The sequence below is a fragment of the Argopecten irradians genome, chromosome 12, assembly GCF_041381155.1.
Source record: "Argopecten irradians isolate NY chromosome 12, Ai_NY, whole genome shotgun sequence".
NCBI classification, from domain to species: Eukaryota; Metazoa; Mollusca; class Bivalvia; order Pectinida; family Pectinidae; genus Argopecten; species Argopecten irradians.
The window spans coordinates 36,481,173-36,495,170 of NC_091145.1; the positions used below are offsets into that span (position 1 = coordinate 36,481,173).

At 35.4% G+C, this 13,998-nt stretch overlaps 1 protein-coding gene across 2 annotated transcripts in view; it reads left to right on the top strand.

The window, feature by feature from the left end:
• Positions 1-13,677, top strand: part of LOC138304833 (uncharacterized) — a 41,706-nt gene extending 28,029 nt beyond the window's left edge. For both annotated transcript variants that reach the window (XM_069245157.1, XM_069245158.1), the window contains exons 23-32: positions 2,608-2,814; positions 5,015-5,345; positions 5,764-5,942; positions 7,283-7,417; positions 7,764-7,880; positions 8,256-9,815; positions 10,499-10,626; positions 11,283-11,337; positions 11,619-11,857; positions 12,521-13,677. In XM_069245157.1, coding sequence (XP_069101258.1) covers positions 2,608-2,814; positions 5,015-5,345; positions 5,764-5,942; positions 7,283-7,417; positions 7,764-7,880; positions 8,256-9,815; positions 10,499-10,626; positions 11,283-11,337; positions 11,619-11,857; positions 12,521-12,664 — 3,095 coding nt within the window. In that variant the 3' untranslated portion in view covers positions 12,665-13,677. The remainder of the gene's footprint in view (positions 1-2,607; positions 2,815-5,014; positions 5,346-5,763; positions 5,943-7,282; positions 7,418-7,763; positions 7,881-8,255; positions 9,816-10,498; positions 10,627-11,282; positions 11,338-11,618; positions 11,858-12,520) is intronic.
• Positions 13,678-13,998: the final 321 nt, after the last annotated feature.

Below are 13,998 nucleotides of genomic sequence, written 5' to 3' on the forward strand. Positions count from 1 at the left end.
TTAAACTCCTATCAATCAGTAAAAACAAAAACAACAACAAAAATATATAGAAATGCAAAAAAAGAATTATTGTTATATCCTCAATTCTGTAGATTAGCAGCGTCTCAAAAATAATACAACACCTACTGATAGCGTAACAAATGTAACCTAAGCTAAGCCTGTGTTTCCGTTAATATCATTAACAGTTCCCAAAGCGTTTGTGTCTTTGAAAATGACCACATTCATTGTTTATTTCCTATGCATAGCATAAGCAAAATGCCAGATGGTTACTACAATGTAACTGATATGTCTTTCACTGGTTCTCAATGATAACCATTATCATTGTGCGTGCTTTCTCGCCTCACTGACCTATCCACTGAAGAGACTCGGCATATCTGGTAGCTGGTACATGCAGTCCGAATCAGAGTACTCGAGATATCAGTATCCAATTCGTCGAAAGCCAGATCGACGTCTTCGATGTCGATGAGCTCATGTGACACTGCATTACCAGTGTTGATCTAGCCTTTTATGACCCATCCATGGCAAGAGTTCATATCAGGAACAACAGGTTCAGGGATGTGGGATCTCTTTCAGATTCTAACATATCGTACCTATATGCTGTTTCAGACTTCTCCGGCATAATGGAAATTACACCAGATGCACATTCTTCCAATGGTGGAATTGGTTCTCCTTAGCGCATAACTCCATAATTCGTATGAAGCACTATTCATCAATCTTGTGGACCCTCGTGCAACCATAAATGGCACAGGTGATAGCATCGAGGTCATTAATGAGGGCATAAATGTTAAATGTTTTTCATTGGTCTGACTTTTCCCACTCCCTTGAAGGTGCTGGTTGTGTCACATCTGGTGTATGCGCAAAGGGACCATTGAAGACTCTCCAGTAAAAAGTTCTCTAAAGTGCTTTCCAGACTTGGCAAAGAGTGATACTCCACTGCAGACTTCATTTGTGACCTCAAAGAATCCACCTGTGCCACCTATGGTCACTGAGGTCCACAAGAATGAGGAATTGTGCTTCATACAAATTAAGGAGAACCAACTCAACCCTCCGCAGAATGTTGATCTGGTGTCTTTTCCATCATGCCGGGGAAGTCTGGAACATCAAATACGATATGTGAATCTAGGTGAAACTAGGTTAGAAACAGGAAGAGCTCCCACATCCCTGAAGCCGATGTTTCTGATCTTAACTCTGACCATGGACAGTTGACAAGTTAGAACCACGATGGTAACCCGGTAATGTAATGTCACATCAGGTCACCGAGGTCGAAGACGACACTCTGGCGAGAAAGCACGCATAACGAAAATAATTAGCATTAAGAACTAGTGAAAGAAATATGTGACACTGTAGTAACCATCTTATATTTCCTTGCGTTATACACAGGAAATAAACAATGGATGTGCTCATTCTAAAAGACACAATATGTTTCGAAAAGTGTCATGGTATTTACGGAACTTTAATTTGATACCCTATAGCATTAGTAAGCGTTTTGCTGTAATAATTCAGTTTGAGAGGCTACTAGTCTACAAAATTTCGAACATGAAAATGGATTATTTTGAAGTCCCACTTAGATATTCAGCCAACTTTAAATTCAAATTTTTTAAGATATAAATCGTCAATAGCCAATGTTATATTCAGGAAATTCCAAGACACCAGGAAATTGTAGTGTTAGCGGTTTGGAAAAAATAACAATCATATGCCGCATCCGGTGATGTTTTGTAAACTAAATGATGGTATAACAATTCTCTTTTGCATTTCTATATATTTTTGTTGTTGTTGTTTTAACCGATTGATAAGAGGTCAAATAACTGATTGTGAATAATAATTTGTTTTTGGGAAACAATTTTGCTGCGTCAAGCCAAATATGAAAAAAATGCTGAAAAATTACCATTTTTGAGCTTAAAATATATTTTTTTTCATTTCCTGCGTTCAAATCACTACATATATTGGATTATTTGGTCCTGACATGTATTTTTTGTTCTATTGTGGTCATTTTGATACCTCATTTGTCTACTTCAGTTGAAAAATGTCAATGTTATGACTATTTTTCATTTTTCAGTGAAATTCGAGATGCTGGCCATATTGATGACGTCATAACCGGAACTTTTACGATGTTAACATTGGTTTTGGTTATTTTTGTTGTTTAAACTGATTGACAAGTGGTCAAAAACCTTATTAGAAATAATAGATTGCTGTTGGGAAACAATTTTGCTGCGTCAAACAAAATATGAAAAATTTGCTGAAAAATCACCATTTTTGAGCTTAAAATCCGATTTTTTCATTTCTTGCGTAGAAATCACTACATATATTGGATTTGTTGGTCCTGATATCTATTTGTTGTTCTATTGTGGTCATTTTGATACCTCATTTGTCTCCTTCGGTTGAAAAATGTTAATGTTATGACTATTTTTCAATTTTTAGTGAAATTCGAGATGGCGGCCATCTTGATGACGTCATAACCGGAAGTTCATCCCAACTTATGCAATGTTAACATTTTGATTTGTGATCAGTGGGTCATAAGGGTTCAGGAAAATATTGGTTCGGAGGTTGGGGGGGGGGGGGTGCATGTGGGACCCTCCTAGCCCATGGCCTATATGAATGTTTTGTCAGAAACTTGTAAAGCTGAAAATTTCCTGTGCTACGACCAAACCTGTATACGTGGTAGTCGGCAATGTGACGGGAACATCGATTGTGGCGGGCGGTTTTCAGAGGACGAAAACCAACAGTGTACAAGGGAGCAGTACACATCCTGTACAGACCTACTGAGTCTCGGCATAGCCCAAACTGGAGAATACTCGGTCACATTGGGCACGGATAGTAAGGAAATCACTTTGTCAAGTCACTTTCTTATTATTCACAAGAGTATTGCAAATCTCAAAACAAGATTCTTACATTCTTTTGTGTCCTTTTAATTTGGTTCAAATTCCTTCACTTTAATAATTTTACGGTGCAAAATTTCATTGCGCAGTCTTTGTGCATAATTTTGATATATTATCGAAACAAACAAAGATTGCCTGTATCTGTTGTTGCGTATATAACCAATATCAGACAAAGTACACTTAGAATCATGTCACCATACATTCAATTGAAAATATTAAATACTGATTTATAGAGTTACAATACATGTGATTAATCATATTCATGTATATCTTTTTAATCAGGGAGTTACCTCCCCTGTCTTCATAAACCTTATCATGTACATATGTTTTTTGTGGGGGTTGGGGGTGGGGGTGGGGGTGGGGGGGGGGTGAAATTATCGTCATAAAGTACCAAATTTTGCTGAATGATAGAGCATACATCCTGATGAAAATATCGGCTAATGAAAAATGCCCAACGTTTCCATGTTTTTCAAAAACAACAGAAAACCCCTCGTATTAGAGGGAGTTTTCCGACTTCTTGCCCCAGAGCAGAAACAGAACTACAAAATGTAAACATAACCAGTTCGCATGCGCAGGCAGAAAAAAAGTGGAATTTCCCACGTAAACTTTGTAATGACGTACACATGTACATGACAGATTCCGAAATTAGCCTAAAACTCACTGAATACGAGTAAAATACGAGCAGACCGATAACTACGACGATTTAGCGATCAGTACAGTTGGACATTATGATTTCATTGCATTTTAAAATATCATATGGATGTATATCCCATCAGCCCAGCTATCATGTACATTGTATACACAGGGACTTGGCACGAATATCCAACCAACAGTCAATATTAAATATGTATATACATACATTTTCTGTGTACTCATAGGCATTAGGTACAATTAAAATAATGTGTTGAAGTTTTTTTAACATTATATCATCATTTATTTGCCTAACTTTCGGTCTATTTAAGTTCATGAGCTTCTAGGCCACCTTTAATTCTCCATTTTTGAATGTATTTGGGTTACACATGTTGAAATTATCATTAATACATCCATGAAAATATTGACACATTTATAGTCATATTACAGGTATGTAGTGTACAATATATGAATGTTATATAATTAAACATTGTTACTTTTGCCGTGTTGATAAACTTGAATTCACATACGTTTAATATCATATTGGAGCACGCACTGGTCACTTCCTCCCTAGTTGCAGTTGCTACAATATATATATATATCGTGTAATTGCACTTACTATGTCATTGACTTTGGTAAATTGGCGTCAGTATTTATCATTAATACGAATCTCTAGTCTTTGAAGAGTTAACTTCGCGCTGTGTTTATTGTATATTTCATATTCCAAAGACACCTACTGTACATATCTGGTAATTAATAAATAAATTTATATTACTTCAGTTATATTATGGACGCATAGAAGTACATTTTTGTTCATGTATATCATGGATATATCGTATTTTTAAAGGTGTAAATCTAATGTGTATAGGAAAATAAGCTACGAATTTGTGAGTTAAGTTTTCAGCTGGAGAAAAGACAACTAACTGATACCGAACTTTATTCAAGTGTTTTACATGTAGTTGTCATGGTTATAGATGTACCGTAACGATGACATATCCCACTTTGGTGCCCAATGTATGCATCTCACTATTAACACACAGTTCTTGATCATTATATGTTAATACGTAAGACTTAGCTGTAAGTGAAGGATAATACACATTTGAGGAGCCACAGTCAATATCTGTGGTACAATCGAGTGTCAAACGTTAAAACAGTTGTATTATTCACCGTTTACTCGAAGCTACCCTCGCTTATGGCCGCACTTGTTTTGTTTTCGAACATATGTATGGGAATCAACCCGTTCTGTTTTAAGAATTCTTTACTAATTGATGATTCAGGTAATTATTCTCATTAGAAAGAAACCAAATAAAGTACGTTTCATAAGGAATCCTAATATACATCTAAGCAGAGTTTTGTGAAAGCATAATGGGACGTAATGTTTATTTTGTTTGTTTATACCACCAATATCAGAAGAAGATGTCTTATCCTATTGACATTTAAATATCTTTTGTCAATAAAATATATTGTAAATTGAAAAACAAACCAATGCTTGGTGATTATCATTTCAGCACCTGTCAAAGTAGAGTGTTCGTTCACTACAGAAGGCGACAGTACCTCTGTGAAGACACTTATCCACCATGACCACGAGGAATGGCTGGTTGAAGCCGTAAACAACGTGGATGATACCATCCATTATAGAGTTCCCATGTCTTACATCGATATTTTAAAACGGAAGTACAGATGTACCCAGAGAATCATGGTAAGGTGTCATATGACTGCGACAGTGACGTATAAGTGGCAGGGAGGTAACGGCGTATGGCATGTTTCGGACACTGAAGGGAATAAGAACGGTACATGTAACTGCCCAATGTTCCAGAGATGTGACACTCCTTTAGAAAGGTATATTTACTTCTGCTTTGGTGATTTACATGTCATTTTAAATCAAAATCAAAATCAATACTTTTTTAACCTTTTACATCCCCCTATTTATTCTACCATGGTTTAAATAATGTTACAATAATTGATTTACTATCCTTCAGAAGATACAATATGTCTCTGTACGCTTAAAATCAACAAAGAAACTAATCCCAAAGTGAAATAATTAGGGCCTTTTTAAGAGAAAAATGATGATGTGAAAAAATAAATTGTACATAAAATATAGGAAATGCAGGAAGTTGAAAAATTAAATTGATCGGGTGTTGTGAACAAATATGATACTAAAATGAAAATTTCACGAAAATTATATCCTCCTTGCTTGTTAAGAATATAAGAACAAACGTAGGTATGAATATCCGAATTATTATTTATATCTGTATAGATGTAACTGTACCACGTACTTTGACGAGTGGTATGTGGTGGATGTAAATGACGAGTTTATGGACACTGGTGATATAGCGGTACACGACGATTTACCTATAACAGGTCTGTATGGAGGATTGTCCGGGGGTCAGGACAGCTACTTAGCGTTTAAAGTGGATCCTTTGGTGTGTGAAAATGGTAAGTTACGGAAGGGTGGTGATCACGCCTATGTTTAAACATCCTATAGAAACTGCCCACAGCCCATTTTTCTTGAAACTTTTGCATATTGAAAGGACTACTAGATGTCGCTTTAAAATAACACTTCTTTTTCCTTTTGTGATTTTGAAAAAGGCCCAAAGGGCCTCAATTCTTCTTTTTCATTTTCATTATAACTGCCTGCACAAACATGACATAAAAGGTTAGCCTTTATTAAATATTACACATTTTTTATTCATAAATCATTTGAGTAGATCATATACTTTTATAAGGTACTCATCTTTAAAATACACAATTTAAACCCTAATTAAAATTATTCCATTACATTTTCTGTCTATGAGTCAATTAGATTCAAAATTAAAATGCGGGAAAAACAGTTTTTGAGCGATTTAAAAAATAGAGAGTGCAGGTAGCAACGGACCACTTCTTTATAAGTATACCTAGCTATACATTTCCAGTTTATGATTCCAGAGTCCGATGTGAGTGAAAATCAGTGTAGAGTAATAATTTTTTATGCTATATATCATAGTGACATTTCCAATAATTATTTGATTTCTGATTAAAAAAAGAAACTATTTGTTTCACCCAAGAGCATATCTAGTTGTTAAGGTTTTTTGTACTGTTAAGGAAAATGAATAAAAGAATAAATATGCAATAATTTTAGAGTACATATGTTAGTTTACAAATAATTCTATCACTAACTGTTGTTTTGTTATGGTGTCTATGCTCAATTTTAAATTTTAAGTCATTTAGGGTAATTATTGATTTTTTTAATAAATTCACCTCGCAACATTTCAGTCTATGAAACGCTATTTTAAACCTTTTTTACCTTAAGTATTGTTAGAAAACATCATTTTAGGCCGTATATGCCTTCTTAAAAAATAGATAAAAGAATATACAAATCAGTTACGTACAGTACCTAGACCTTTAAACACTGTGAAATTTGAAAAAAATCGGAGCGTAGACGGATTTTGCAACCCCACTTCTACTACTTTAGCGTTACGATCACATATATAATAAAAAAGTTCATATAGACATGTTATTGACAAGTTTGTTTCATTTGTTAAAGGACAAAAAAAACTGCGATCAGGGTTACAACGACGCTTCTGCCGTATCACATATCATATTATGAAGGAAATTTGCTCCGATCTCATAGACCAAAAACTTATCGTCTTTTGTCTTCCTGAAGATATTGTTTTGTTATATCAGATTTAAGTAAATGGTGTGTTCCAGTTTCTCGGTGGCGTTTCTAGGTGTATTGTGTATCTTAGATGACGCCAGTTTCTCGGTGGTGTTTCTATGTGAATAATATCTTGTTTCAGATGACGAGAGTAACTCCCAGGTGTTCCTGTGTAGAAGCGGTGTATCCGTGAGCACATCGGAGGTCTGTCTAATGGATTACGATGAGTATGAAGAAATGAAGGGATGCAGAGATCTATCACACTTGGACCACTGCTGTAAGAACATTTTCTTTTCTTCCATGGTTATCATCATAATGTCCTGCACGCTTTCTATAATATCAATATGTTATGTTTCTACAAGGAAATCACGTTCATATCTTTAATCACCTACTACTTATACAATTAAAGTACCGTCTATAAAAACCACTAAAGGACTAATAAAAATGGTCTGTATAGACAAGTGGTCTCTGTTCACTGGGTCTTATTTAACAGGTGTTCTTTGTAAGAGGTGGTCGGTAGTGGGAGTGTTGATTGTATGTATTCGGTATACAGTGTATTGAAATGCCTGGACGCAAACAATAAGGATATTTCATACCCTATTTGTTTTGTGTTTTACTTGTAGCCAATAAAACATGCCCCGTGGACTTCGCTAAATGCAGTAACAGCTATTGTATCCATGTCAGACTGTTATGTGATGGTCAAAAACACTGTCCGAACGGTGAAGATGAGCAAATGTGTGGTAAGTCAATTCTATCATAAAAACAATATGAAACTAGGTGTCTGAGATACTCGCAAGAATACAATGGAAGCCCTATTAACAGAAAATGAAGAAGATAAAATGTAAAAAATATCTTTATGATGGCAGAAAGAGATGGTTTCAGATGAAAGCTGAAGTCAGCATATGATGATTTTTTGAGTTAAAAGATCATTTTATGTTCTATTACAATAATGTTGATTTTTTCACCTATACACTAGATATTTCAATAGTGACAATATGTCATGGTGAAACAATATATCCCATTATTGATTGATTTGCTAATTGTCTCCCTTTCTCACTCGTGTTTCTGGGATCTATACCATTCTTACGTACTAATAGTGTACTTCCTGGTTCTAGGTAGAACATGTGTTGGACTGTTTAGGTGTCATAACAGTGACATCTGCCTTGGTCAGGCCGACGTGTGTGACGGAGTACCTCAGTGTCCGGAGGGCGACGACGAGGCTCTGTGTGACATCTATTGTCCGCCTGGATGTACATGTGATGAACTTACGGTAGAATGTACCAATATCAAGGTCACATCGAACAACACGTTCGCAGTGTTCCAAAACGTCAGAAAGCTGTCCTTCAACGGATCCGACTTCTCGATGGGAATCCCGAAATTGAAAGCATTTGCATTAGCCGAGTTAAACCTATCACGTAATTCTATAAAATACCTAATTCGGGAAAATTTTGAAAATCTTAGTAATGTATATACGTTGGATTTGAGCGATAACATTCTAACTTATATTGCTGCGGAGACATTTCTCAGTCTAAAGAATCTCCGGACACTTCATCTCCATGGCAACACAGCATTAGTCTCTATCCATCCTAATGCTTTTTTAGGGCTGTCAGCGTTGCCATCCCTGACTGTCCAGAATACAAGGATATCAAAATTAGATAGTGGTACCTTTGTTGGGTTAAGTCAGATAACAAATCTTAATTTAACTAGAAACACAATCATACATGTAGAAAACGACGCATTTACGTCGCTAACAAGTCTCTCCGTACTTGATATACGTGAAAATGATATCCAGGATTTTTCCGACGGTATCTTCAATGGCCTAAGCAATTTGAAAGAGTTGCATACAGATGCCTATATGTTCTGTTGCGTAAAACCAAGCTCTGTCACCGAAGAAAACTGCCATCCGTATCAGGATGAGTTTTCGTCTTGTGCCGACTTGATGCGAGAAGACCATCTGAGATCATTCCTTTGGATCATTGGTTGCCTTTCCCTGATCGGAAACGCCGGAGTTATCATTTATAAAGTCATATATGACCGCCGGAGCATGAGGAAAGGACACGGAATTTTCATTTTAAATCTTGGATGTGCGGATTTCTTCATGGGTGTTTACATGTTAATCATAGCTATCGCTGACACTATGTTTCGTGGAAAATACATTTGGAATGACATATATTGGCGTAATAGTAACATATGTAAACTCGCTGGTGTCCTAGCAACCGTGTCGAGTGAGGCTTCGGTCCTGTTCTTGTTGCTGATCACCATTGATCGTTTCGTATCTGTAAAGTTCGTGTTCGGCCAGATCCAGTTCACTAAGAGGAAGGCCAGACTGGCTTGTATGGGTGTATGGCTGATCACACTGACCATAGCAGTGTTACCACTTCTGCCAATCAGCTACTTCAAAGGTCAGTTCTATTCCAGATCCGCTGTCTGTTTGGGACTACCTCTCACACGTGAATGGCCCGCCGGATGGGAGTATGGCACTGCTATATTCATATTTATGAACTTTGTCATATTCATTAGTATCGCCATTGGTCAGATTTTGATTTACCGTGAAGTGTCCGGGACGAGTGAAATGATCAAAACACAGAGGCGCTCACAGGACGCAGCTATCGCAAGAAGTTTATTCCTTGTGGTGTTTTCAGATTTCCTGTGCTGGTTTCCTCTAGGAATAATGGGTTTGTATTGGATAAAAAATTGCATGCTTCATCTATTTTTTAATATAAAGCATAGCATGATGTGCCCAAGAATTCATTAAGTTTTATATGGTTTCTTGGTATTATCATACTTATCATTATTCAAGAAAAAGAAAATATATTTCCACCCATCGTCACTAGCCAAGGGTTACGATTCCTCTACTCTTCAATACCGGATACAATTTAATTATATATTGATAATTTATTAGCCCCCTATCGGTGAAACCGGACTATAGTGTTTCTTCCAGTCTGTCTATCTGTCTGTTTGTCTGTACGGCCGTCTGTCTGTCTGTCTGTCCGGATTTGGTTTCAAATCATAACCTGAGAACTAACAAATTGGTTTTGATCTAACTTCAAACAATGTTTTGCATATGAGAAAATACATCTTGGAATTGAATTTTGGGTCAAAAGGTCAACTATAAAGGTCTCTGATTGTTTCACAATTTTTAGTTTCCGGACGGTAACTTGAGAGCACATCACCAGAATCTGTTCAAACTTCATACAATGATAGCATAACTAAACAATATTAACTTGCCATAGATAGAGAATATGTAATTGATGGCAGGGCACGTGTGTTGCTTGTTCTAATGAAAGGATGAATTAAATTACGCTTTCCAGTCCTGGCGTTTATTTTATATCCGTATGGTGTATTTTTACCTGTACAGGTATCCTGGCGTTGTCGGGACATCACATCCCACCGGAAGTCTACGCCTGGGCGGCCGTCTTCATCCTACCCATCAACTCAGCACTCAACCCAATCCTTTACACCTTCTCAGCTATCATACGACAGAAGGTGTGTTCACGTTCAATACTTTTATGTTACTTTACCATACACCAAAATAATGTTATGGTCATAATGATCGGCAAATATCTCCGGAGACAATCGGGAGTACACCGCTGGTTTTGGCCATTTTTCCGACTTCGGACAACATCGGGGCGCATTTGTTAACGGAACTTATTCGTAAAGTTTTAACCAGCGCACCACCGATTCCTGTATATGCGATTATAACACTTTTTTATAATAGTAGTGACTTTCAACCCGACTATACAATACTATGCTGATGTTCTAAATCCGCGAAGTTTAGGGAAACACTAAAATACATACCCCTCCCTCGAAATTTATATACAGTATTACATATCAATATTTCAATATAATACAAATACTTATTATGGGTATATTGGTAGCTTAATACACATATGTTTTGTTAAAATATTTTTATATTAATTTGTTATGGAAACTTTGTATAAAACTTGAGTGTAGAGTGAATAAACAATTAAAAAACGATTCTTATGTACATTTTGTAGGATAACATGTATGAGAAATTGAAGCAAATGTAGATTTAATATTTCATTAAACTTAGCACGTATGTCATAATGTTTAACTCACTATTAAATTTTGTACTGGCTCAAGTAAATGTATAATAAATATTCGTTTATTTTACTTTTCAGAAAGACAGCCTCAACCGTGCAAGTACCAAAACAGCAATAAGTCGGTTGTCAACCTGTACGTGTTTTCATAAAAGCGATAATACTGCCTTGCTGATGCATTCTAAGCAGAATTTAATTTTTTCCAAGTTTGATAATCATCTTTTGGACAAAATATGCAGGCATAACATTACTTTTAAAGGAAACAAGCGTTTTTTTTAATCATTTTTACATTTTTTCTTCAGAGTTTTAGTCTCTGTTTTGTTTAATTTTTTGTGCAATATAAAAAGAGAAGGTAAATAAATATATCATAAAAACAACGTGTAATTGGATTAATTATTGTTTACTCTCTACTTACAGCTGTAACGTCGCCGGAAACAAAATGGAGTGATATTTATAACTGTGATCGGTTTATTATTGGGGCTTATTTACCCTGTCACGTGACCCTAAAAGACTCCATGAAGACGGAAACACCGGGCGTGAGACGGATATACGGGATAGTGACTGACATCGCGGATCACCTTCATTTTCTCCATAAACGGAAAATGCTTCACGGATCCTTTTCTGAAGATAATGTCATTGTGTTAAGCGATAAAAAGGTAAGACTTCTACTTCAGTTTGGCTTTTTTTTCTAATGAGGCATAGTAAATATACATCAAATAACAAATTAATAAAAGCGCTTAGTTCCGAGTTATTTAAACAGCCGTAACGATTACGTTTAGCTTATGCTTTTGCGAGCAAGACAGAATATAAAGAAAGATTAATAATATAACCTAGTATGTGTTTGTCTTGTAGAAAGGGATATACATTTAAAGATGCTCCACCACCGACAGAGCATAAATGATATTCATCATTTGAACAATAATTGGTGTTTAATCATGTAAATATATGTCTAATTAATACAAAAAATAATATAAAACAATTTATTTTGCCTTTGGTGCATGCGCAATCAGTACTTCATTCCATATAGGATATCGTGTCACGGAATTTTTTCAAGATGCAATTAATTATTTTTCATATTTTCAACTTGAAATAAAATTAGAAGCTCAAACTTTTTAACGGTGGTAATGGTGTTAAGTGATTAACGTTTGTAACTAAAGAAAAATACTTAATCGTCTGCTCCTGTTTTTGATAGCGAAAAAATACCATTTGTCAGCGATGGAGCATCTTAAAATTGACCAAGTTTCCAAAATCTCTTGTATTTTTTCTAACAGCAGTTTGGCGAATCGTTTGAACAAGAATGCGTGTGTATATTTTTACAGAAGAGACTGAAGGCGTATTGTAGAGTGGATCCAAACGTTGTGGTGGAGGAGGCGCTGAACGGGTACCCAGATATAGAGGCCTTGGGTAAGATCATTAGCAGGCTCTTACGCTGGAATCAGAGGAGGAACGGGTCGCGTCACTAAGCACAAGGTCTCTAACAAAGTAACGGTGACATCAAAAGACATCGGCGTCAATCTCGGAAGTCCTGATGATATGGATTAAAAGGAAATGGGGTTTCAAAATATCGGACTCAGGGATCCAAGGGTACCGTCGCTGGCATCGGAGTCAAACTTAAGGGTCCTAATGATATGGATTAAAAGGAAAAGGGGTTACAAAATTTCAAAGCCTTCATCAATGTAATACTGAAATCAAAAGTCACGTGGTCATATGTTGTAAGCTCGAAATCTCTTTGCGTTATTTTTGTTTATGTTAAATTATAAAAATACAGAAATATGATAGGTATTCAACCAAATAAATAAAAATAATATTAAGCAATATAAGGTCTTCATAGCAATTCAAATTGTAATACTTAAACTTTTAAAAGACGTTGTGCATCAGTAGAAACTTTTAAAAGACGTGCCGTGTTGATATATTTTTTTCTTAATATATGTAATATATATATATATGTAAGTATATACGATAATTTCTATTTTAAACTTTTATGACGTTATAAGATTAAGCGTAGAAATAGCATTACTGATATTTACCAATAAGAGTGATATGTGGTTTTGTTTAATTCATATTGTAAGTACATTTTGTATGTATATTGCTATTTTATGTACTGCTTCATATCAGGAGATAATTGTTAATAGCTCATCACGTAAACTTTTTTTCTCATCTAGTTGTCTGTTGTTAGCGTGTTTGTAATTATATTAAATATAAAATATTATGAAAGATATGCACACTTTAAGTGCTATATTCTTTAGTGAATAGTTTTTTTTATAGAAAATAAAGATTAAAATTTTTCGATAAGAAGATATTTATTATGCATTTAGATACCTGTTATCATAACCACACGTCTAATTATAAGCACAATTTTATATTATGAAAAGTTAGATAATGCATTTTGCATTGTCAATACAAAAACTGTTAATATCCTCCGGGTATTAATTTCATGGAAATGTTTGTGAATGAAATATTCAATTAAGAAATATAATTGCCGTGTAGTTTTTTTTTAATTCAAAGCACATATGACAAAACTAACAGATATCAGAATGTGAGTGATAGGAAAGAGTTATATCCCTTCCATCATACCCGGTTTATCCTCTGACTATTCTAACTCGTAATCACATACCGCCACTTCCAATTCGTCGAACTAACCACATGATCTCGGCCTTGTCCCGATATATTTCATGTAACAAAAGCCGGATATTGCAAACAGTTATTCGTCGAAAACCCCTAAAATGTACTACACTTAATCATATTAGTTTTTTCACCGTTACCACAAAGGTACAATATACACGGCAGTCACGCAATG